The following is a 27,647-nucleotide window of genomic DNA, read 5'->3' as shown; positions in this document are numbered from 1 at the left end:
TGGTAGGTTTGAGGAGAAAGATTGCTGTACAATAAAAAAGATGAAAGGGAAGAAAGCCAACCCCAAACAAATACAAAGATATTAAGATAAAGAATGAATTGTTAAACTTTAAAGAATAAAAGAGAACAAATATGAATAAATAACAATAATTAGAAACACACATACAAACATACAATGTATTTTCTTTGAACAGAGTATTTGGCCAGTTCACAAATTTAAACAGTGTTTAGTCATTTCAATTAAATTTACAATTTCTATATTTCCTTTTTGCCATATTTATTCCTCATCTATTTTTGTAAAAAACCAATATTACCCTTCATCCTCATCTCTAATCTTAATCAAATTCAATTTTTCCCTTCTATTCTATATTATACCCCTTCCCATTGTCATCTATTTTTATATCCACCTCACATTGGTTAATTATGTAGTATTAGTTATTTAATATAAATTCAACATTTTAATATAAATCAATTAGTTATATAACTACCTTTTTTGTATATTAATCAATATGAACATGAATATTCCAATTATTTCCATGCAATCCAATTTCTTACAAATCAATTAATTATATTTACCAATAATAATAAACCAAATAATTTCCCCCATATATTCCTCCAAACCACAACTTAACCATTTCTGCTTTCAGAAATATACAATTAATAGTATCTCAATTATTACAATTCCCTAGTTAAATAGAGCTTTTTTTTGTGTGTTTTAAAATCCTGAACTCTCCTCTTTTTTCCTAAATTTCCCATTGTTTGCACCTACCTTTTTTGGTGAGGAAAAAGAAAAGAATTCTGCCTGCCTAATTTTCCAGCAACAGCAAAGCAGTTTCAGTTTTGTTTCTCAGCATAGCTAGGGAAAAAAAAATCAGCACTCTTTGCAAGGAAGCAGAAGAGCCCTGACCAAAAAGCTGAGACAAATCAGCTGAGAGCTGGGAGGCCAATTAACCTATGCTGAAGCTCCGTAGACCAATAAAATTACAAAAAAAAAACACCGAACCCTTTGTTAAATTGCTAGCTCCCCCGCCCCTCGCCCACCACTATTTATTGGCAATAAATAGTGGTGCGGAGGGGCGGGGCAAGCCAGCAATTTAACAAAGGGTTCGGCTGCACCACTGGCTCTAGGGCGGCCCTTTGAAGCCCCGCGGCAAGAATTTGAAGTTTTTTTTTCCTCTAGCCATCGGAGGCATCCTGCTCTCTTGCGTCCGGAGCCGGTGGGGAAACAAGTGGCAGCCCATGTGGATCCCAGACAGCGGAACTCAGGCTAGGGAAGGGGTGGGCAATTGTCACTCTTTTACAACCTGTGGCCTTCAACTCCCAGAATTCCTGAGACAGCCAAGCTGTCTCAGGAATTCTGGAAGTTGAAGTCCACAGGTTGTAAAAGAGCCACAATTGTCTACCCCTGGCTACGGTAGGCTGGCGCCGCGCGGGTGGGAGGCGAGGGGCGGGCGAGCCAGCAATTTAACAAAGGGTTCGGCTGAACCCCCTAGAACCCCCAGAATCCCACCACTGTGTAGGCCCCTCTTGATCTTGAGGCCCTAGGCTGAAGCCTAGTTAGCCTATAGGAAAATCCGGCCCTGGGTAGGATATACATTTAATAAATAAATAAAATAAATAAAATTTAACAAATATTCCTCAAAATAGGTTGCAACCCATAGGAATTCATGAGGATCTTTCGGAGAATTGCAAAAATTTTAAGGTTGCAAATGCAAGTGCTAGTCCAGGCAGAGTGGCAGTATAGTCTACCAGGATTATGCTGAAGCAATGGCAGCAAAGAAGTTTCCTCATTTGCCAAAAGGGAAGGAGCAAGGAGAAGACATCACAAGATAACCAGAACTAGAACATCACCTCAGTTTTTGGCAGTAATGTGTTCTCATCAACAGCATACTTAAGTGGTCTGGCTTCATGCTTTAAAATCTATTCTGCTTCTTTCTTGATTAAGGGAGCCAGGAGTGAAAATTCCTGTATTTTAGTTTCTCCCTATTCATACATCTATAATTTTGCTTAAGGAACAAGACACTGTGTAAAATACCCCCTTTCCCCCCAAAAAATAATTAAAAAAATGAACAAAAGAGAAAACTCAGTATTTCAAGTGGTATCCCCCCAACTTTGGTGTATGAAAGGTATGAGTAGTGGTCCTATCTTTTGAAACAGTTAACCAAAATAGCTTAGCCTCACACAAAACCCCTGTGTGAGGGGTTTATCAAAGATGGACTGATCAGTTACAGCAAAGTGAAAACTGCAGTAGACTTTTGGGGCCCCTGTGGTTCTAAAGAGGCAGAAAGATGCAACTACCAGATCAATTACCGTATTTTTCGAAGTATAAGACGCACCGGAGTATAAGACGCACCTACCTTTTTTGCTTGTTGTTTTTTTTTAAAAGTTTTTTTTTTTTTTAGACGAACACATATACAAACATACAATGTATTTTCTTTGAACAGAGTATTTGGCCAGTTCACAAATTTAAACAGTGTTTAGTCATTTCAATTAAATTTACAATTTCTATATTTCCTTTTTGCCATATTTATTCCTCATCTATTTTTTTAAAAAAACCAATATTACCCTTCATTCTCATCTCTAATCTTAATCAAATTCAATTTTTCCCTTCTATTCTATATTATACCCCTTCCCATTGTCATCTATTTTTATATCCATTCTCACATTGGTTAATTATGTAATATTACAATTGTTTAATACAAATTCAAAATTTTAATATAAATCAATTAGTTATATAACTATCTTTTTTGTATATTAATATGAACATGAATATTCCAATTATTTCCATGCAATCCAATTTCTTACAAATCAATTAATTATATTTACCAATAATAATAAACCAAATAATTTCCCCCATATATTCCTCCAAACCACAACTTAACTATTTCTGCTTTCAGCACAATATACAATTAATAGTATCTCAATTATTACAATTACCTAGTTAAATAGAGTTTTTTTCTTTTGTGTTTTAAAATCTTGAACTCTCCTCTTTTGCCCTAAATTTCCCATTTGCACCTACCTTTTTTGGTGAGCAAAAAAAAAAAAAAGAAATCTCTCCCTGCCTCATTTTGTCATGTTGCAGGTAAGAGCCTGCTTTACTTTCAGTTTCATTTTTTCAGCATAGCTAGGGAAAAAAAAAAATCTGCTCCAGCACTCTTTGCAGAGGAGAGCCCTGCGCAAAACAGCTGAGAGCAAATCAGCTGAGAGTTGGGAGGCCGATTTAATCAACTTGTTCTAATTAACCTATACTGAAGCTGAAAGGGGCTGCTTTTTCTTGCTGTTTGCTTGCAAGAAGGTAACTGCTGCGAGGCACAGGCCAAAGGGTGGGGGGTCAGTGGGTGGGCAGGGCTACATTCGATGTATTTATTTATTTATTTGTTTGTTTGTTTCAATTTCTATACCGCCCTTCTCCAATTAGGACTCAGGGCGGTGAACAGCCAAAGTAAAAAACAGGACATACAAAATTTAAAAACAGTTTAAAATAATTAAATATTTTGGCCGTAAATTAAAACAACCCAATTTAAAATCAATTTAAAATTTAACTCAAGCCAGCCCAGCTAGTTGAAATAAATAGGTTTTTAGGGCCCGACGAAAAATCCGGAGGTCTGTTATTGTACGTATCTCTGGGGGGAGGTTGTTCCAGAGGGTGGGCGCCGCCACAGAGAAGGCTCTCCCCCTGGGGGTCGCCAGCCGACATTGTCTGGCGGACGGTACCCTGAGGAGGCCCACTCTGTTTGAGCATACTGGCCGGTGGGAGGCTATTGGTGGCAGAAGGCGGTCTCGTAGGTACCCCGGCCCCGGCCCTTTTGGGGGGTAAAAAGGTGCTTCTTATACTCTGAAAAATACGGTAGTCCTGTTAAATAAGTGAAGTGAGGACTGGGAAAGAATCTTACTGTACACTTGTTACATTTTTGCCTTACTATCAAAAGGCTTAGGAATTTTACTACAAATAATTCAGCAGTGTAGGGTGCAAATGTAAATGTGGGGTGGTGGGTTTTTTTTTTTTTTTTTTTAATCTCAGGTTTTCCTTTGAAATATGGTTTGCTTATCTGTAGCAGACAACCTTAGATTAATTTGACAGTATTAGTTTACATTTTCCAGCACATTTAAGAATGGCCAGGTTGGCTGGGACTACTCCAGTGACTTTTGAAGGATCACAATTCTAGATTAAAATGTATTATTAAAAGTAAATAACATTGTGACAGAGGGAATATTGAAAACATAGGAGTAGATTAAAAATACCTTCAAAATGGAGAAAAGAAAGCAATTGCTAATATGATATAGGGATTAATGTATTGGATTTAGTTGGGGAGACATGGGTTTATTACTTTAAAATAAGAGGAGGAAGGAGTATTAATGTATGCTTGCCACCCTGAATTCCTTTTTTTATAATAAAGTAATAAAAATAGGATTTAAAAACTAATCTAATATTAATTCAGCAAATCTACAATAAAAACTAATAATTACCCCCTTTAATATCCATTGTGGCACCATTAGTTGCCCAATGGCTCACTGCAAAACAATTCTTTTTAGAGCATTCTAAAGACCTTCAAGAAGATTGTCATCTTAATTCTTGGGAATATAGTATTCTGTAGGAATAAACTATGTTGCCTTCCTTCCTTCCTTCTAGTATGACACGGAAAATTTCTTAGTCAGGAATCACTCTTTGAATGTGTTGATTCTCATACATGTAAGAGAAGGTAGTTGCAGATACCTTGGTGCTAAATCATATAGGACTTTACAGTTGATAGCTGGCACTTTGAATTGTTCTTGGGAGCCAGTGAAGCATCCCAAGTGCTGCTGTCATCTAAGCCTAATGGCTGTGTAGTAGGTTGCTGTGTTCTGAACCAGTTTCAGCTTCTGAATAATTCTAAAAGACTGTGCAAACAACATCACTATAAGCCATTCTAAAAATGATAAGGATATGGATGACTGTTGCCACAGCTTCCTACTCCAGTTAAACACAGGTTGGGCAAAAGCCCCCTTCAACTGTGAACCTGGAATGAACCTCATATTGTAGATTTCCTCCTTCAGGACGTTTGCTAACCTGTCCAGGCTAACAACAAAATCAACAAGAATCTTTCTTATTTTTGAATAAACATGACCTACATCATGCCAGAATTTCAATTTTGTTTCTTCCCATCCAATCCCTCATAGTTTTTAGATCTATATGTAGCAGGTATTATCAGCATTTTGATGGCACCTTACCCAAAATCTGACCTAGCAATTTCAGTGTGGTTGTTAAACAATAGGAGTGAAAGAGACAAAGCCTGCAAAGGAGTCACTGCTAGAATGAACTTGTTTCCCTTCAACTGAAACTGCTCACTTAAATGAGAGCACAATCACTGAAGCATAGTGCCCCTCCCCCAATTCTCAGAAGCATACCAGAAGGTTAGCATGGTTGATTTGCATTGAAAGCAGGTAAGAGATCTAAAAGGATCAAGAGGAACACACTCCCCCACATCCACATCCTAACAAAAGCCTAGATCGAAGGAATGCTGTTTCTTTCCCATATCTGTCCCCAACACAGTTTGGAAAAAATCCAGATGATCCATTTAATTTAGTGACAGAAGTTATAATGCCTATATAATAAAGGCTAGACTAGACTAGACTAGACTAGACATTAGTTTTCCAAATTTGCTGGATTCAAAGAAGGCCTTTTGAGGAGATATGCCACACTTTTCCTGTGCGGTAGGGTCACTTCTCTTGTCTAGAGAAGTTTCCATTCAGCTATGGAGAAATACTGTCTTTCTGTCCTAGCGCAGCCTATCTCACAGGTTGATGGCATGAGGAATTTTTTTTGAAAAATTCCCACATTAGTTGCCCCCAGCTCTAGAAAAAAAGTTTGATTAAAAAAATCTGAGAAATTAATCAGAACAAATCAAATAGCAGATCAGAATTCAAGAGTAGGTTTTTTCCAGCATTTTTAGTGATACCATTATTGTTTCCAGAGAATGGATTTGGTGCAAATTAGATGAATAAGGTCTATCACTAAAATGAAAAAAAAAATGGTTTGTTTGTTTTTGAATTAATGTAATAAGTGACCTAGAATTTATATTTTAATGCCATGTGTGAGTAGTTCAACAAATACAGTTTAAAATCTAATCTCTATATAGGAATGGGTAATTGCTTCAGTATTTTCTGCATATAGATTAGCCCATTGACACTAGGGGTATTTTTCAAACAGCAGAAAATTCCCACCAGAAATGACACTTATTTTCTATAGTTATTAGCAATATCTGAATTTAAACTTTCTATTGTCTAATATATTGGGACTTCAGTTTTGTTGCTGGCACCAACATTCATTTTCCAGAAAAGAAATAAATGCAAATTTACAAGGTCAGAACTTAATTACCAGTAGTTAATTAGAACCCTCCAGACTTTAATTCAATTTTATGCTGAAATCTTTTATTATCAGGCACACAAAATTTGGTTGTAAATGCATACATGGTCAGATATGATGATGATTGGTTGCATAGTCAGCCAGATGTTGAGATTGGATTTGGCATTGTTATCCACCTATCATGTCCTTCCCAAAGACCTGGAATAGGTAGATGATATTGTTTTAATGGTAGTAAAGATATTGTTGCAGGATGTAAACTGTTCATACTAAAGCTGCCTTTTACAATAGATTGATGGTGATTTTGTCAATGCCAGTGGTATTCAAATATTATTATTGCGGTTCATCGCACTGTCAGCCAGATGTTCAGACTGTATTTAGCACTAACAAGGTAACTGCTAAATGAAGAGTGGCTGTCACATGCTGCCATAAGGAAGCATTGACATTGTAATATATGGAAATGATGTTGAGAGACGAGGGGAAGGGATGCTGCCTAGGAAACAGTCAGACAACGGAGGTAGATGCTGCCAGTGGCTTAATAGTCATATAAAGAAATCTAGGAAAAACTTGCCCTTATTGATCAGGCAGTTAAAAGTAAAGGGGAGAGAGTTGTACTTTCAGACTTGCAAGATTCTGTTAATGTAGGCTTAGAATAAAATAGTATTAACCCATCTAGTTGCATTTCCTGTTTAGTTTACTTGGAGTGACTGACAGATACAAAGGATGGTCCTAATTTGTATCTATTACTCCCACAGGATATGTAATACCTGTTTCCCCCCCAAAAAAGACCAAGTATTTTCTTTTTCTTTTTTTTTAAAATTTGATTTATATGACGCCCTTCTCCGGAGACTCAGGGCGGCTTACAGTGCGTTAAGCAATAGCCTTCATATTTTTGTATATTTTTATACAAAGTCAGCTTATTGCCCCCACAAACTGGGTCCTCAATTTACCTACCTTAGAAAGGATGGAAGGCTGAGTCAACCTTGAGCCTGGCAACATTTGAACTTACTTTAATTGCAGACAGCTGGTGTTAAATTACAGTGTTTTAGTCTGCAGAGCTATCTAGGCTCTGCAGACTCCTGCAGAGCCCTCTTTTGGGCCTCAAAATATGCACTAAGGCTTATTTTTGGGGTTTTATTCCCTTCCCCCCCCCCATGTATACGAGGCCTACTTATTCTGCTTGGTTGCAGCAGGGCAGGAGGCTGCGTAGCATGCCAGTGCTGTGGCCACAAGACAGGAGGGATGGAGCTGCCTCACCACCTCACACTGGCTTATCTCAGTGCCCCCACAGCCAGACCATCCATGCCCCGACACCTGCCTCGCCTCATGGTCGGTCTCCTGCTCTGTTGCGGCCACGAGCAAGCAGAAGAAGTGGGCCAACAGCCACATGGGCTCCTGCATATGGGTGCTGGTTCTGCTGCCGTGAGGCAGGTGTTGGAGCATGGATTGCCTAGCTGTGGGGGCACTGAGATAAGCCAGTGTGGGGTGCTTGGGGCAGCTCCACTCCCTTCGCCTCATGGCCGCGGCACCACATGCAATCAGATGGAAATGGCGGGCTGTTGGCTGCCCAGGCTCTTAGGACTTATTTTTTGGGTAGGGCTTATATTAGACTCACACGTAAAACATGCTAGAGCTTATTTTTGGGATAGGGCTTATTTTAAGGGTTATAACCCTTATAAACAGGGTTATAGATGGTAGATTATAAGTAATCAAATATGTGACCCAGAACTAATTCCGTGTGCTATTAGCTAGATTACCTATATACTTATATACCTATAAATACAATACAATAATTTATAAATAAAATAGGGGCTGGAAAGTTCATAATTAAATGGGGCAGTCATTGAGACATCATGTGACCACCCCCAATTTCTTGACTTTTTATCATGCCCCTTAAGTAAATCATTCCTGATTGTTAAGTGTGACATCACAAGACTGTCAGTTGTGATTATCTGCTTACTTCTCTGTTGAGTTTGCTTGTTGGATGTTGCCTGGGACGGTCGCAGATGATGATTATATGGACTTCAGGACACTGCAACTATTGTAAATATGATCCAGTTGGTAAGATCCAGGATCATGATCATGTGACTATGGAGATGCTGTGATAGCCAGAAGTGCAAGAACAGTTGTAAGTCACTTTTTCAGTGCCATTGTAATTTGAAATTGTCACCAATCAAATGGTGTTAAGCAAGGACTACCTAATTATGGTTGTTAATTTTTGGGTTGTTAAGTAAATGGAGTCCCAGGGAGCATAGACTGCTTAGGGGGTGAGAGGCCTGCTACAATCTGTTAGTGTGTGTACTCAGGTACTGAAAATTCGTGCTGAAATCCAAGATTTTTCTGGATTTGAGTGAGAGAAAAAAAAAGCTCCTTGTGCCAGGTCTCTCCCACCTGCCTAAGGCACCTCTTGTTCCTTAGTTTACCAACTCTCCCCAGTCTTTCTACTCTGGACTGTAAATTCTGCCATGGCTGAAAGCTTGCATTTCAGAACAGACTTTTTCAGCCAGCCCCAAAGACAAGGACTCCCTCTAGGGGCTTGTTTAAACACCTTGTATTGCAAACACTGTGCCAAAATCCTTTAATTGTCTCTGGGAACTTTTTGAAAAAGATTTGTCCCCAAAATCCAAGTTGGAGTTTGGAACAGATTCTTCATAGCATGGGTGTTTGCAGCCAGCTCCTAGAGACAAAAGGACTCCCTCTCATTTCTTTCTCCCACTTATTGACTTTCTGGGGAAGCCAGCAGGGAAGATTGCAGATAATGATAATATAATCGTAGTCTGGTTGACAACTAGTCAGAAGTGCAAATGAGTTGTCAAATATCCAGATTGCAATTACGTTACTATGGGGGCACTGCAAAGGCCATAACATCAGACATGGGTTTTAAAATCCATCATCAGTGCCAACATAATTGCAAACAATCACGGAACAAATGGTTGCTAACCGAGGAGTATCTGTATTCAATTTATTCTGAATATGAAAGCTAGAAAAGAAAAAGGGCATACTTGCTATTGAAAATTACTGCATTGAATCAACTCTATTAAGTCAGATGAATGGCATAGAATTTTAATTTTACCCGTGTTTTCCCGAAAATAAGACCCTGTCTTATATTTTTTTGAACCTTGAAATAAGCACTTGGCCTTATTGCCATGCACTCAAAAGCCCAATTGGGTTTATTATCAGCGGATGTTTTATTTTGGGGGAAACAGGGTAGAAAAATATAACTATCATGTTATATGAGGTCACTGCTAATAGTTTACCACAGTCTAAACTTAGTAAAACTTTTGCATCAAAGCATGCAACAAGGAAGAATATAGATGCAGAGCTAATACAACTTGAGCATGTGATTTAAGCTACATTATAAACATGTAAAGTGATATACTGTACACAGTATATTCACTAGGAATTTAGTACTTGTGAGTGGATAATATTTTTAGAAGGTATCTAGAAAATATCCTGTTCTATAGGTGCATGTTATTAAAAATTAACATGTTTTTCTTCTTTAAGTTATACTAAGTTATATTAAGTAATAATACAAGAAAGTTAAATTTTGATTTGAACAGCATAGAAGAAGCAATGATAATCATCAGTTTAAGGGGCTGAGAAAGGAGATTAAATATAGGAATTTATATTAATGGCAACTATTCATAATAGTTTATGATAATGTCTGAAATTATTACTAATGTTACCTGGAATTTTAGGCTTTATTATTAGCCTTTTAATAAAAATATTAGCATTTTAGCATGACCTCATGTCTTCCTTTTGGTTTAAGAAACCATATTTTCTTTTTAGCCAACCCCCTTTTTTAAAAAATTTGTATATGCGAACACTAGCCTATTCATAACACTATCTATAAACCAAACAACAGGGAACTTAATTTGGAGTCCCTGAGTGTTGCAGGTATCAAAGAAATAATCTTAAATGAAGAAAGGGAAAATGCAGCAATTTTTAAGGTGGTCTGTATTTTCTCACATCTAATCAGCGTCCTTTATTGTTGCTTTTTGATGCATCACATAAACTGAATGTATGTACCATTTGTTTCTGTGTCCTACAATTTTTTTAAATCCCCCCTTTACTTTGTCTGAAGTATTTATACTATTGGGATGGAAGGAAAAAAAAGCCACTTTGCAAAGTGAGTGTCTTCAAGGAACAGGTTCTTATCAGCTCCATACCAACTTGAGTGCTTGAGTTTTAAAGGTAACACTAAGAGGTGGTAACAATACAGGTAGCCCTTGATTAACAGCCATTTGTTTAGTGATGGTTCGAAGTTACAACAGTATTGAAAAATGTGACTTATGACTGTTTTTCACACTTAACAACCATTGCAGCATTCCCATGGTCACGTGATCAAAATTTGGATGCTTGGCAACTGACTCATATTTATGATGGTTGCAGTGTCCCAGGTCATGTGATCAGCTTTTGTGATCTTCTGACAATCAAAGTGAGTTGGGAAGCCAGATTCTCTTTACAATTGTTATACTAATTTAGCAACTGCAGTGAGTCACTTAACTGGAGCAAGAAAGGTTGCAGAATGTGACAAAACTTACTTAACAACTGTCTCACTTAGCAACACAAATTTTGGACTCAATTGTGGCTATAAATCAAAGACTACCTGTAATAAGAGATAGCTATTGCCCTCATGCCTTAGTTATGGATCACCTCATAGAGGTCTGATGGTAATAAATGGGATGCTATATTATATGCTTTCTTGGTCTAATAGAAAAAAATACTATGTTCTTATGAATTGTTCTCCAGTTTTAGACCACTAGCATAGTTACATAGGACATCTCTGATTATGTTACCATTTTATTTCAGAAAGCTACAATCCAATTTTTGCATACATTGGGTATTCATCTGTCCACTGTATTACAGTGCATTGTGTGTACAGTGGAACTGCATCTATGCATCTTAGCTACTTTTACATTACATTGAGTTTACAGTATGTAACTTAGGAAATACAGGCAATCCCCAGGTTATGAGCGTTTCCTTGGCAAACGTTTGAAGTTACGCGATTAGCACCCTGTAATGTTTACAGACAAGTCACGAAACTATGAATGTTGCAGCACCATGGCAGTTGTTTGCCCTTATGAACAACCATAGAGGTTCTGCAATAGTCATCCTGTCTATTCTCCTCCTCTCTGCACTTTGCTGGTCAAAACAGAGCTTTGGAGGGGCGGGCCCCTCTGACACTCTGTTTTGGTCTGCGCAGGCCTCGCCCGAAACTTTGCAGGCCAAAACAGAGATTCGGGGGGGTGGGCCTGCCCCTTCAAAGCTCCATTTGGCTGGCAAATTCCCAGGTGAGCCCGCACACACCAAAATGCAACTGTGGAGGGGAGTGCACAGCTGAGAGACTGGAGAGAAGACAGCTTATTAGATCTTCACATGGTAAGTGACCCAGCACAGCAGGTGGGTGGGGGGGAAGCATGAGGTACTTCAGAGCAACGGGGAGGTCTTAGGTGGTCTTAAGCAGGTGGCCTGTTCCATCACTAGGTCCCCCATGGCCCTCCCCATCCTGAAAAACCGTGCATTCAATTAGTGAATACGTGGGTGAAAGGAGGGCGTAATTGCGTTCAAGATACGGGATTCACTCCCACAAATACTCAGATTATGAATGGAATGGGTAGGCTCAATTGCATTTGTAATGTGAGGACTACCTGTATTTGTATATGCTCCAAGGAATTTAATTATCATATTTTTCGGAGTATAAGATGCACCTTAATTTTTGGGGAGGAAAATAAGAAAAAAGCTGATTGGTGGGTGGATTGGCCTCCCACAATACCCCCAATCAGCTATTTCCAGAGGTGAATTTTAGCAACAGGTTCCTTGGTTGTGAGCTCTGTGCCAAACTTTTTTTCTGCCTTTGAAAGCCTCCGAAACAGAGCTTTAGAAAAAAGGCCTTTTTTCTGAAGCTTCTTTCAGAGGCTTTTATTCTGAAGGACTATCTGTATTCTGTTGAATCTCCTTTCTTTGGTATAGGTATGTAGATTAACCTCTTCCGATCTGTTGGTTATTGTGTCATTCTCCAGATTTGTTAATATAGTTTGGAAGGTGCATCTTATACTCTGAAAAATAGAGTACATCTTCATCTTTTACTACAATACTTCTGAATAGTTACTTGCAAGTTCGTAAGGGTAGGCCTGCAACTATCCGAATTCATCTTGTGGTATTTGAAAAACTTCCTTATAAATCAGATTTTTTATATTAGAAAAGTAGGTACAAGTGTTTATTTACATTTCATAATATGATAAAAATAGATATAGATTAGTCAGATACTATCAAGAAGAATGGAAGATAATGCATTTGACAAATATCTAATTATGAGTTACAATGGAAATATAGCATATTTTGAAGAAAAAAATTATGCTGCCTACTACAATCAGCATTTATTGTTCATATAATGAAACAATTAAATGAGATGTATATTATTGAGAGTTCCAATATTTGAACAGTACTTTCAAATAGCCTGTTACCATTTTAGAGGATCTTTGAAATTTTCATTTTTAAATTATTTACATAAGCTATAAATTTATTTATGTTTAATTTATTTGCTACCTTTCTTGCTGTGGGACTCCTCTAGGTGGCTTACAATAATAATAAAGGAAGAAAATGAAAGAAGTGTAAACAGAATAGAAATTAAATAATAGAACAATAAAATAAACAGTGAAAAAGAACACAATAATAAGTCAATATGATAACCAAGAAGATGGATGGTTGGGAGACCAGAGTGCAAAGTGGGGAGGAGGGGGGACTGGAATCTGCCATCAGTCCAGCAGCCACCTCCAGCTCGGAAGTCCACCATTTGGTCCCCAGGCCACCCAGTAGAGCTAAGATTTTAGGCTCTTGTGGAAGGAGGAGGGCATATCTTACCTTAGATCTGTTCCAAAGGGCAGGCATTGCAGCTGAGAAGGCTCTTCTAGTTTCCGATAGTCAGAGACTGAAGAGAAGTCTCTTTCTATTTGCATGAGAAGGATGGCTTTAGTGGGCCAAGGCAGTTCATCAGGACCTATGCCATTAAGGACTTTAAAGGTCAGAACAATACTTTGAACTACATTAAGAAGCAGACCAAATAAATAAATAAAGCACCAGTTTTTATATCTAATAAAACTTTTTTTCCCTTCAAACAGAAAATTATCTGACTTATCTGATGAGCTACAAATATTCTCTACTATTATCTGATGAGCTTTAGACATTATATGTAGGCATCATAAGGTTCTTTTCATGTTCTATCATTGCATTAATGTAGTGTATCATAAGAATAAGTCTGAAGTATAAGGGTTTCTTGTGCACTTATGCACAAGGCAGAAGTTTTGTTTGAGATAATAACTCTAAAAACTATAAAATATCAAGTATTTTATAGAATTGATTTTCCAGAATGTAACCTTTTCTGTGATTTTGGGAGATTTATTTAGGTTGTTTGAAAGTGGAGTCAATATACAATATATTACATATTGCTGAAGTTTTTATGGAAAAAAGTTTTTAATATTTAGAATTTAAATATTTAGAATTGACCTCATTTGTGCTTATGTATTTGAAATCACATACACATACATCCTTGCCTTTTTGGAATACTTCCATATTACTGAAATTAAAAAGTTAGCAATTATTTGATGACACACAAATTACAGAATACAAAAGTTAGGCAATTTATACCTCTTATTTTACTGATATTAATAGTATCAGTTGTGACTTCCTGGGCAGAATTTTTTGTGTGTTACATTTGTTCCTGCTGTAATATAGTATTTATTCATCTGCTATTAAGAATAGAATAGAATAGAATAGAATAGAATAGAATAGAATAGAATAGAATAGAATAGAATAGAATAGAGCACAGCACAGCACTGCACTGCACTGCACTGCACTGCACTGCACTGCACTGCACTACACTACACTACACTACACTACACTACACTACACTACACTACACTACAGTGGTTCCCAACCTTTTCAGCTTGCGCCCAGCCCGGTGCACACATGCCCATTAGTACGAGTAGTGCATGCGCTCATTCTCCACTTGTGAGAATAGTACTTCATATGGAAGTGGAGGATGCTTGTGTTCGTGCACAAAGCTCTACTTGCATGAGCTGCAGAAACTTGTGCTCACACATGAAGCTCCACTCGTGTGAGCAGAGTGCACTTGTTCAGGTAGCTCCATTCACACGAATGAAGCTTCATGCATCAGCATAAGTGCCCTCCGCTTGCATGAGTGGAGCTTTGCCCACACGTGTAAGATTCCTCTGCTCGTTCAGGCGGAGTTTCACATAGGTGCACACGCTTGCCTGCCACTTGCACAGGTGGAGCTTCACGCACAGGCACTTGTCCATTTTTCCTGTGGTCTGGTTTCAAATAGGCCATGGTCCGCTAGTGGGCCATTACCTGGGAGCTGGAGACCCATGCTGTGCTGTGCTGTGCTATGCTATGCTATGCTATGCTGTGCTATGCTATGCTACACTACACTACACTACGCTACACTATATTTGACCAAGTGTGATTAGACACACAAAGAATTTGTCTCTGATGCAGAAGGTCTTACCATACATGGTAAAACAAAAGAGTAATAATATAATGATGATAACAAAAAGGGAATGTAATAGAAAAGATGAGAAGGATAATAGTAATATAGCCATATTACAGGGGTAAATATATTTATGCATATATGTGGGAATTAGGAGTTCAGCAGAATGATGGCATGAGGGAAAAAACTGTCTCTCTGTGTAGTTGTTTTGGCATGTAGTGTCCTATAGCAGTGTTCCAAGGAGAGGAGTTGAAACAGTTTATGTCCAGGATGTGAGGGGTCTGTAGATACTTTCTCATCTCTCTTTCTGACCCGTGCAATATACGAGCCTTCAATGGAAGGCAAGCTGGTTACAATTATTTTTTCTGCAGTCCTAACTATTTGTTGAAGTCTGTACCTCTCCTGTTTGGTTGCTGTATCATACAGTTATAGAAATATAAATGACAAACTTAATACATCCTCTGTAGAAATATACAGTCAGGTCCAGAAATATTGGGACATCGACACAATTTTAACATCTTTGGCTCTGTACACCACCACAATGGAGTTGGAATGAAACAAATATAATGTGCGTTAACTGCAGACTGTCAGCTTTAATTTGAGGGTGTGTACATCCAACTCAGGTGAACGGTGTAGGACTTACAGCAGTTTGCATATGTGCCTCCCACTTGTTAAGGGACCAAAAGTAATGGGACAGAATAATAATCATAAATAAAACTTTCCCTTCTTAATACTTGGTTGCAAATCCTTTGCAGTCAATCACAGCCTGAAGTCTGGAACGCATAGACATCACCAGATGCTGGGTTTCATCCCTGGTGATGCTCTGCCAGGCCTCTACTGCAACTGTCTTCAGTTCCTGCTTGTTCTTGGGGCATTTTCCCTTCAGTTTTGTCTTCAGCAAGTGAAATGCATGCTCAATGGGATTCAGGTCAGGTGACTGACTTGGCCATTGCATAACGTTCCACTTCTGTCCGTTCAAAAACTCTTTGGTTGCTTTTGCAGTATGCTTTGGGTCATTGTCCATCTGCACTGTGAAGCGCCGTCCAATGAGTTCTGCAGCATTTGGCTGAATGTGAGCAGATAATATTGCCCAAAACACTTCAGAATTCATCCTGCTGCTTTTGTCAGCAGTCACATCATCAATAAATACAAGAGAACCAGTTCCATTGGCAGCCATACATGCCCATGCCATGACACTACCACCACCATGCTTCACTGATGAGGTGGTATGCTTAGGATCATGAGCAATTCCTTTCCTTCTCCATACTCTTCTCTTCCCATCACTCTGGTACAAGTTGATCTTGGTCTCATCTGTCCATAGGATCTTGTTCCAGAACTGTGAAGGCTTTGTTAGATGTTGTTTGGCAAACTCTAATCTGGCCTTCCTGTTTTTGAAGCTCACCAATGGTTTACATCTTGTGGTGAACCCTCTGTATTCATTCTGGTGAAGTCTTCTCTTGATTGTTGACTTTGACACACATACACCTACCTCCTGGAGAGTGTTCTTGATCTGGCCAACTGTTGTGAAGGGTGTTTTCTTCACCAGGGAAATAATTCTTCGGTCATCCACCACAGTTGTTTTCTGTGGTCTCCCGGGTCTTTTGGTGTTGCTGAGCTCACCGGTGCGTTCCTTCTTTTTGAGAATGTTCCAAACAGTTGTTTTGGCCACGGCTAATGTTCTTGCTATCTCTCTGATGGGTTTGTTTTGTTTCTTCAGCCTAATGATGGCTTGCTTCACTGATAGTGACAGCTCTTTGGATCTCATCTTGAGAGTTGACAGCAACAGATTCCAAATGCAAATAGCACACTTGAAATGAACTCTGGGCCTTTTATCTGCACATTGTAATTGGGGTAATGAGGGAATATCACACACCTGGCCATGGAACAGCTGAGAAACCAATTGTCCCATTACTTTTGGTCCCTTAACAAGTGGGAGGCACATATACAAACTGCTGTAAGTCCTACACCGTTCACCTGAGTTGGATGTATATACCCTCAAATTAAAGCTGACAGTCTGCAGTTAACGCACATTGTATTTGTTTCATTCCAACTCCATTGTGGTGGTGTATAGAGCCAAAGATGTTAGAATTGTGTCGATGTCCCAATATTTCTGGACCTGACTGTATCAACAAGTTCTGGGGCAGTCTGAACTTTCTAAGTTGATGTAGGAAGAACATTCTTTGTTGTGCCTTTTTAATGATGGTTTTAATATTAGGTGTCCATTCCAAATTCTAGGAAATTATACAACCCCAAAATCTGAAGCATTCTACTGTTGATGCTGTGTTATCTAATATAGTAAGACACGATAGAATAGGAGGGCTCCTCCTAAAATTCACCCTCATTTCTACAGTTTTAAACATGTTCAGCTCCAGATTGTTCAGGCTGCACCACAGGGCCAGTTGTTCAACCTGTCTATATTCAGACTCATCACTGTCTCAAATGAGACCAATGACTCTTGTATCATCTACAAACTTCAGTACTTTAACAGAGGGATCCTTAGAGATGCAGTCATTGGTACAGAGAGAAAAGAGTAAGGGATAGGGTGCGCAGCCTGAAGGGTTCAGATATTCAATGTGATTTTCTTTAGCTTCACCCACTGCTTTATATCTGTTAGAAAGCTTGTAATCCACCTACAAGTAGGGTAGGCATAGCTAGCTGAATCAGTTTGGAGTGAAGAATTTCTGGAATGATGGTATTGAATGCTGAGATGAAGTCTACAAAAAGGACTCATGCACAAGTCCCTGGGGATTCAAGATGTTGCAAGGTGTAGTGTAGTGCCATATTGACAATATTATCTGCCAATCTATTTGCACGGTAGGAAAACTGCAAGTGGATCCATGATTTTCAACTGGGCCAGCATTAACTTTTCAAGGTTTTCATAACTACAGATGTCAGAGCAACCGGTCTGGAATTCTGGGACTATATCATTTAAGTGTGGAAATCTACCATACAATCAAGTAAATGCATGTATTTGCCAGTGCTATGTGTGGTCAGTAGTAGAAACAGTTTACTGCATGGAGATCTGATACACAACTGGGAACTCTTACAGAATATTCAGATGGAGGTTGCATTCAGTGTAAAGTAACGTGTCTGAAAACAGAAGAACTGTTCAGTGTTTACTCTTTTGTTGTCAAGTTTTAACCTGCTTAAAGCAAATTGCATACTAATTACAATATTATTTTTTCCCCATAGACATGTTATATATGTGAAGAACAAGGCAGAGAAAGCAAAGCAGCCTCAGGTGCTTGCATGACCTGTAATAAACATGGATGTCGTCAAGCTTTCCATGTAACATGGTAAGTAAACAGAAAAGACAATCCTTTTTTTTTCTGTGCTTTCTTTGTTACCTAGATAAATTTATACGTTTATATGTTGCTACAAATCACCAGAGTTATTCAGACAAGTTACGTATAATAGATGTTATTTACTGTTGCAATATCTCAGGGAAATTTTCTTTTTTTTTCAATCCTCCAAACGTTGATTGCTAAGTTCCTTTTATATCATATAGATATTTTATTGATTAGTTTTACTTCATAATTGCTCCAAATTAAAAGGTCAGTTAATAACCAAATTTTGAAATTTTGTTAAGCATCCATGTTTCGTAGATGACCCTTCCTGTTTTTCTTTGTTTTGTTTTGTTTGTTTTTTTCAGTGCACAGTTTGCAGGACTTCTTTGTGAAGAAGAAGGTAACGGTGCAGACAATGTCCAATACTGTGGTTATTGTAAATACCATTTCAGTAAACTGGTAAGAACTTGTTGAATTCAGAATTGCATTTCTTACATTTCACAAATACATAATTTTACTATTAGACTGGTTGAATTTAAACAAAGTAGTGATTAAAATTTAATCTTGTGAACTGTTAAATGTGGATTTTAATAATCATGTAAAATTCAGTGCATTATAATATTTAAAGATTGGAGTTTCATTTTCCAATTTTATATAACAGAGAGTTAGGTTTTCATTTTGGGAATATCTTGAAGATTATCCATAATTTTGCCCAAAATATATTTGGACAAATGTTGCCCAGATATTCCTTGCTTCCTTGCTATTGTGTAAATGTAGCATAATATTTGCTTTATATAAAAAAGTTAATCTAGTCTCTGATCCTAATGTTTGTATCTAGTAATTGAAGATATCATATTTTAATACAAATCCTTTTTGAAATACATTTCCAATAGTAGCTGTCCTACATTTATTTTCTATAATTTATTAAAAATTTGTCTCTCCCAGTTTGTAAGTTTCAATTTACTTTTAATTTATGATCTTTTATTTTGGAGATATTTATTCTGTAAATCTGAGTATATTGAGGATTTTCCTCAAAAATCTGATCATACTGTGTTTTTTGTTTCTCAGATTAACATTGTGTATATCTTGTGTCAAATTCTATATAGCATTAAGGCTTGAGGAGATAACTGTTGTTTTGTGATTGACTGACAGTATTTGTTTTATAAATCTGTCTGATCTGAATTTACAAGTATCCAGAGAATTTAAGTTTTTTGCTTAAATTATTTTATTTTGCTTTTCCTAGTTTTTCTGCCTTAGAATTATTGTAAATGTCTTGATTGTGGAGGTAATCTTACTTAGAATTTCTATTTGTAGTATTTTTGAGTGTAAATATTTATGATAAATTTCATAAATTAATAAACATTGACTTTTCTGAGAGTACAAAACAATTTTCAGAGAACATTCTTTATTGTTGGAGATTTTATAAATTGGGATCAGTCATAGGTCTAATTCCTTTTTTTTCTGGTTGTGTCCTACATTTTAATATGAGGGATATACCTATATTTGCTTCTACAGTGGTACCTTGGTATTCAATTGCTTTGAAACTCATCAAACTTGATACTCAATTGATATGAAAATTTTGTCCTGGTACTCATCATTTGTTTGGTACTTAATCACAAATTAGAATTTGTTGGTGTTGGCTGCCTTGTTACTAATTACATTATTCCTTATGGGAAAATTTTGTTTGGTACTCTTCATTTTTGGTACTCATCGTGCCTCCCAGAACCAATTAACAATGGGTACTGAGGTACCACTGTACTTTCAGATTCTCTAATTTGTACTTTTTTCAATTAATATTTAAATTGTCATGATGGATTCCTTTGACTTTGATATTCATTATTTTATTCTACCCTTGCTGTGAAAATATAAAATTTAACTAATAGTCTTCTATTTTTAATATGGAATTGGAATGGATTTGGGATCTTGGAATGAAACTTATAAGCATTATATATAGAACTCATGCATTTCTGCTGTATACACAGGTTCTTTTTACTGCAATAGTAAATTAAAAGTTTAAATAATTTGGTATTTCTTATCCCTGGTTTTGAACCTTCCAACATTTCTAATATTTATACATATTGCATCTTTTTTCTCCTACAGCATCCTTTATTTATTTCTAGGTCCGTGGTTAATTTTTCTTTCTGAAATTCATTTTATGCCACTGTCATCCCTCTGATAATCTTTCTGTTTCCTTAGTTTGGATTTTGTTCTCATATGCCTTGCTGGCAAAAGGTATTTGTTTCAGTTTATATTTGGATCAGACATTTAATACATTTCATTTAGTTACTTTCCTATCCAATTGTCATTAACTCTTTAAACTGTGTGCATAAATATGAATTATATTCAGTGGTGGGCTGCTGCCAGTTTTAACAACTGCCTGGAAGCAAAAATGTGAGTGCACGCACGGCATCGAAAAGGCATTCAATGCCTTCCGCGCATGCACATGGCATCGAAAAACCGGTGATTATATACAGTAGGACGTAATAGCACCAGGGCAGGTGGTGGGGCTAGGTGCCGGTTGGAACTACCAGTTCGCCCAAACCGGTCCGAACCGGCAGTAGCCCACCACTGATTATATTCCATCAAGTTGGCATCAACTATTAGTAATCACATAGACAGACTTTCTGCTAGAATCAGGTGATGTAGCTAGATGATCTTCTCCCAACATGGACCTTCAGATCTTCCAGTGGTGCATCAGTTGCCATTGTAAATGAGTCCATCTACCTTAGTAGCAGTCACCTCTTCTGCTCTTTCCTTCTAATTTTCTCATTATAGATTTATCAAGAGACTAGCCCTCACATATTGTGTCCAAAATTTAATAATTTGGTCATTAATGCAATGAATGGGAATTCTAGATTGATACGTTCTATTTTCCCCTGTTGTTGTTTTTGTCTCCATAGTATTATCAGGCTTCAATATCAATATTCAAAAGCTTCAGTGCTCTTTCTATCCTGCTTCATCAGAATCCAATTTATGCTTCCATAGAGTGTCAAGGGAAGACCATTGCTAGCAAACAGTTGCTAGGTATAGACTTGTCATGGTATCTGTATATCTTTTCCATGACCTTCATTGTTATCCTACCAAGTATTGTCTGGTTCTATACAGTTATTTTGAGATCTGGATGACAGTCCCATTTGCAGAGAAACTTAGCTATATGTACATAATCCAATACACATAATCACAAGTATATGATTACACATGACAAAACCTGAATCTTACAAATAGCAATTGATCTGTATTTTCCTACATTAATGTGATAGTCTGTAATTCAAAGATTAAGATGACCCAATTCCTTTACATTATGCATGTTTCTTTAAACATATATGTAGTACCATACATTATAAATGTAACTTGCATGAGTATTAATAATAGGGTTTTATATACTGTACCTTATTTATTCAAGCTAGATGTTGAGTATATTTTCAATATATATTAAGGCAGTTCAATTTCAAAAACAGAGTTCTGATTTTAAAAGTAAAGAGAGAAATATCAATAATTTGTGCTCCTTCTATGGCACAACTCTGATAACTGAAAATGCAGCTGATCGGGAAGCACAAACAATAAATGTCAAGGAGCACAGAGAAAAAAATTGGACTAAGATTAAGATTTATTTCAGTGAATTATTTCTGGTATGTAAAGGATATTAGTTTTCAGTTCATTGTCACTAAAAGCCTCAAAATGTTTTCTTCATATTGTGTGCACATGTATATAGCATCTGTTTCGGCACATAGTTCCATTTGGAAAATTCTTGAGTAGAAATAAGTTTTGGTGAGTCCCATATTGAAAAAATATCTCATTCTTTTTTTAACAAAGGACATATACAAAAGAAAAGCAAAAAGCATAATTTTCTTCCTTTTGACCATAGCAGAAACATTCATCTCAACCAATCTATTTATCAAATACTGCTTTGATTTAATTTGATTTTATTTCCTGTCCTTCATCTCTATCGTTTTTTTCTATTCGGTATTATACCTTTGGTTATTTCTTTGGATTTTTAAAAATGTACTACAAGTTCAACAGTTCTGGATACATTGCTCTTACTGCTGAGTATTTGTTTTCTCTGCTGTTGAGAATGTGTAATTTTCAAAAATTTACCAATCAAAGCTATCCATTGCATCATTGAGCTCTCTCTCTTTTGTGAATATTGCTTCACATAACTGTTACTCCTATAATCAACATAATTCAGTGTTTGTCTCAGATCATTCCGGCTTAAAAATACCAATTGGGTACTTATCACATTTTCTTTGATATGGAACAATATTATTTATTTATTTATTTATTTATTTATTTATTTATTTATTTATTTATTTAATTTTATTTATTTATTTTTCATATTTGTATACCGCCCTACTCCCGAAGGACTCAGGGCGGTGAACAGCCATAAATAAAATAACAAAGACATATAAAAGTTAAAAACTATTAAAAAACAGATTAAATAATTTAGGCTCAAAGATTGAAACATCCAAATTTATCTAAAAGAGATTTAAAACCCAAATTAAAAAGCCAATTTAAAAGCCAATTTAAAAGGGAGAGTTAGGCCAGATCAGCCTGTTGGAATAAAAACGTTTTTAGGGCGCAGCGGAAGATGCGTAAGTCTTGGATCCTCCAAGATAATAAATAATCACAAATCTTATTTTAGAGCCAGCTCCAGCTTTGAACTTTCTGTTTTGGATTTTTTATAAGATTATTCACATTGACATTATGATAGGAATACCAACAGTCCTCTGGTTTCCAAACTCTACAAATATCCTAGGTTAATGCTTTTTATTCATCATATTTATGAAAGTGAAGATAAGCAGTTACTTTGTTAGATAGCAGGAACTGTAGAAAGTAATGTGAAAAGAAAATGGTCATTTCCATAATTAGCTATCAACATTGCTACTGGAATAGCTTTAACCATGGTGCATCAAGAAAATACTTCCCTAGTGGTTGGCTGTGTCGTATAGATTTAAATGCAATGTAACTTCCTTTAGTTGAAGTAATAAAATATAGATGATTTTAGGACATACTTCTAATGATGTATAAATTATTTGGTTTATTTTGAAAAGAAAATCTGCAAAAGTTCACATGTGCTTCATTTCTGACGTAATGGAATTTTCTGTGGGAAAAAAAGTGCTTTAAAAGATCACTTTTCAGGTTGCTTCTTTTAACTAATGTCATAGGAAGACTTTATTCAACTGGACATAAATGGGCAAGATACGTAGAGGGTATTTGTCACTGAATTTCATCTTGGTTTAAAAGAAAAAACACACTGATTAGGATGTCTAGAAACTCAGTGAAGGAGAATCCAGAATGTTATCATCCACAATGAGCATCTCATTTTTATTCACCAGTAATTCCTCAATTTTAGTTTATAACAATCACATTGATAGTAGACCATAATTAGTAAGTTGCAGAACTGTCCAATTTGTAGACTTTATTGGATTTGATTCTGTTTGCTATATTTGCAGTTCTGGTTGCAGCAGTAGTACACATTAGACTTTTCTAGATGAGCTTTCTAGTGAAAGAAACGTTTGTCTTTTTATTAGAGTCAGTGGTTTGATTTAATTAATAATTAAATTAATGAATATTTATAATACTGACTTGTCCCTTACATTGCTTATAGGCTTGTTCCAGTACTAATATCCTTAATATCATCTATTATACTTTTCTTCTAGTGTCACTTCAATAGATATAGTCATGTGAAAAAGAAAATATATTCTTTTTGAGTTCTGTGGTTTTATGTATTGGGATATAATAAAAAGCATCTGGTCCTTAGCAGTTCTTAAAAGTAGATAAGTACAATCTCAAATGAACAATAACACATTATATATTCCACTATATCATCATTTATTTTACAAAAAAAGTCAAAGTGGAGAAGCCATGTGTGAAACTTAAGTACATCTTATGATTCAATCAACCATCTTTTAGCAGCAATAACTTCAATTACTTCAATTGTTTTCTGTATGACTTTTATCAGTCTCTCACATCATTGTGGAGGAATTTTGGTTCACTCTTCTTTACAACATTACTTCAGTTCATTGAGATTTGTGGGCATTTGTTTATGCAGAATTTTCTTGAATTCCCATCACTGCATTGCAATTGGGTTGAAGTCTAGACTTTGACTGACCCATTCAAAACACCTTGATTCTTTTCTTTTTCAGTTATTCTGTTGTTGATTTGCTGGTGTGCTTGGGATCGTTGTCCTGTTACAAGATCCAAAGTCAGCCAAGCTTTAGCTGTCAGACATATGGCCTCACATTTTACTCTAGAATATTTTGATACACCGAGGAGTTCATGGTCAACTCAATGACTGCAAGGTGCCCAGATTCTATGGCTGCAAAACAAGCCAAATCATCATCACCATTGTGCTTGATGGTATGAGATGTGTCTGCTGATATGCTATGTTGGGTTTTCATCAATCATGGCTCTGTGCATTATGGCCAAACATTCCCACTTTGATCTCATCAGTCCAAAGGATAATGTTCCAGAAGTTTAGTGATTTATTCAGATGCAACTTTACAAACCTAATCCATGCTGCCATGTTCTTTTTTGTAGAGAAAAGACATTCTCCTGGCAACACTTTCAAACAAATCATACTTACTCAGTCTTTTTCTATATGTCATGAAATTTAACATTTAAGATGCTAATTGAGTCCTATACAGTTTGATATGTAATTCTTGGATTTTTTTTGTAATTTCTCTGACCATTGTATGGTCTGGGCCTGGGCTGAATTTTCTGGGATGTCCATTCCTGGAAAGATTGGCAACTGTCTTGAATGTTTTCCACTATTCTAATGTGAATAATGTTCCTCATTATAGCATGATGGACTTCAAATTGTTTGGAAATGGCCTTATAGCCCTTCTAGATTGATGGGCACCAACAATTGCTTCTCTAAAATCATTGCTGATGTATTTTCTCTTTGGCATTGTGTTAGCACACACTTTCAGATCAGAATAGACCTTGGAGGTCTTCTAGTCCAGCCCCCTGCTCAAGCAGTAGATCCTATACCAGTGATGGCTAACCTTTTTGTCCTTGCATGCCAAAAGTACATGCGTGCACACGACAGCGCATGTGTGTGTGCCCACACCCATAATACAATGCGTGCACAACACCCCCATGTGTATGCGTGCGCCACTTCCACGCATGCATGTGTGACCCCGCCCGCATCCTATTTTAGGCCTCCATGAAGCCTCCGACCAAAAACGGGGCATGGGGGAGAGCGGGGTGTGTGCCGCCCCTTGCGCTCCCCCCGTGCATGCCTATGCTGTTACAGGTGTTATGCCTGCCTTGTATGCAGATTTATTCCTCTCTAGCATTCATCTCCATTGTTCAGTGACAGTGATGCATTTCCTGCCTCTCTAGGATTTACCTCTAGCTGCTCCTGTGAGGCACTTCCTGTTCCTGTTGGATGTATATAGTTATATTCTTGTATAGTGTTTTAACTGCATTTTTTTTTTTACAAAGTTTATTTTCATTTTTTAAAAATACAATACTTTACATATATACATACAAGGTTATTGCAACTAATGTATACAAATATGCGCCTATACCACTAATACAATCCATTTCATTTCCCTCTCTTTTCTTTCACCCAATTTTACCATGAATTCCAACATTTGTAATAATCAGAATCTTTTTGGTTCCTAACTAATTTCGTTAACCGGTCTGCCTCTGCGCATTCTGTAATTTACCAAATCAATTTATTTTCTGTGGGTATTAATTCGTTTTTCCATTCTTGCGCGTATAGTATCCTAGTTGCAGTAGTGATGTGGAGGATCAAGTACCATTTTTCCTTAGTTATTTTGTCTGGTTTCATTCCTAATAAAAAAGTCTCTGGTTTCAGCTCTATATTATATCCTGCAATTTCCACTATCCAGTTCCGAACCTTGGACCAATATTTGCCTGCTTTGGGGCACGTCCACCATTGGTGGTAGTACGTCCCACTACCATCCCCACACTTCCAGCATGCCGGGGAAACTCCCAGGAACATTCTTGCGATTTTTGCCAGGGGGATATGCCAACGATAGACCATTTTATAAATATTTTCCTTGTAGGAGGTTGACAAAGTAAGTTTCATATTCCTATTCCATATCTCATCCCATTTATCCAGATTTGGGGAAAATCCGAGGTTCCTCCCCCATGGTGTCCTTAATCACCTCCTCACCAATCCATCGTGATACCAAAAACTGGTAGCACCTTGAAAGTAATTTCTTTTCGATTCCCAATAACATTTTATCTAACTCCTGTAGTGACCTATATATTCCCTCCTTTCCTTTGTCCCTTCTGACTCTCGATTGTATTTGGGCGTACGCCCACCAGTCTACCTTTTTGCCCTGTTTTGTAAGCTCCTCACGGGTCTTCAACTCCCCTTGAGGGTCAAGCAAATCCTGATAAGTCAATGGTATTTCCTTATTATATAGTGTTGCATGTGTTACTGCCTCTAATGGAGCAAACCAAATCAGAATCATTGAATAATACCTGTTCCTAAACCCTTCCCAAGATTCTAATAATATTCTCCGAAGGTAGTGTCTCTTAAAGTATCCACATTTCTTGCCCCTCTCACTCCATAAAAAGTGGTGCCAACCTTGACACAAATTGTAACCCTCCAATGTAAGACTCCTCTTCCTATTTAAAAGCATCCAGTCTCTAATCCAAGTTAAATTAGCCGCTTGGTAGTAAAACTCCCATTTCGGGAGACCAAATCCCCCTCTACATGGAGCCTCTTGGAGCATTTTAAGTTTTATCCGGGGCTGCTGCTTCTGCCACACAAATTTCCTCACATAATTATCTAGCAATTTAAAAAAAACCACTATCCAGTCTTGCGGGGGCAGTCTCAAATAAATAATTCCATTTCGGAAGTACGTGGGTTTTAATCGTAGCTATCCCAGGTAAGGAGATGTAGGTGCTCCCACTTTTCTAGGTCTGTCTTTCTTTGGGCTAACAACTTTGTGTAATTATCTGCCATAATAGACGTATTTTTAGAAGACATCCAAATACCCAAGTATTTTATTCTTTTAGTCGCTTGAAGGCCCAATTCTCTCTCCAATTCACTCCAACGGTTTCGTGTCATATTCTTTATTATATTCTTCGTCTTGTCTTTGTTGATTCGGAGACCTGCAACTCTGCCATACTTCTCTATCTCCTGAAGCAAGTTTTTACCTGATACTAATGGATCCTCTACGAGAAAAACCAAATCATCCGCGAATGCCTGTGTTTTATATTCTTCAGATCTCACCTTCAGCCCCTTTATTCTCTGATTCTTCCTAATTTCCTGTAGACGAGATTCTAGTGTGAATATAAATAGAAGTGGGGACAGTGGGCATCCTTGTCTTGTGCCTTTTCCAATTTCAATCCTACCCGTTTCTCCCCCATTAATTAAAGCTCTAGCTATTTGAGTTGAGTAAATCGATCTTATTGCCCATATATAATTGTCTCCAAATTCCATCTTATCTAACAAGGCAAACATAAATTTCCACCTAACCCTATCAAAGACCTTCTCAGCCTCTACAAAAATAAATGCTACTTCCTTA

General features: G+C 37.1%; 1 protein-coding gene across 19 annotated transcripts in view; it reads left to right on the top strand.

Moving 5' to 3' along the window:
* Window positions 1–27,647, top strand: part of MLLT10 (MLLT10 histone lysine methyltransferase DOT1L cofactor) — a 186,990-nt gene that overhangs the window by 55,638 nt on the left and 103,705 nt on the right. For all 19 annotated transcript variants that reach the window (XM_087892828.1, XM_087892821.1, XM_087892818.1 and 16 more), the window contains 2 exons: window positions 18,041–18,144; window positions 18,501–18,594. In XM_087892828.1, coding sequence (XP_087748954.1) covers window positions 18,041–18,144; window positions 18,501–18,594 — 198 coding nt within the window. The remainder of the gene's footprint in view (window positions 1–18,040; window positions 18,145–18,500; window positions 18,595–27,647) is intronic.

This window comes from Pantherophis guttatus, chromosome 4 (assembly GCF_059756535.1).
Source record: "Pantherophis guttatus breed Tessera chromosome 4, ASM5975653v1, whole genome shotgun sequence".
NCBI classification, from domain to species: domain Eukaryota; kingdom Metazoa; phylum Chordata; class Lepidosauria; order Squamata; family Colubridae; genus Pantherophis; species Pantherophis guttatus.
Note: the sequence above shows the minus strand (reverse complement) of the source record. Positions and strands in the feature narration are given on the sequence as shown.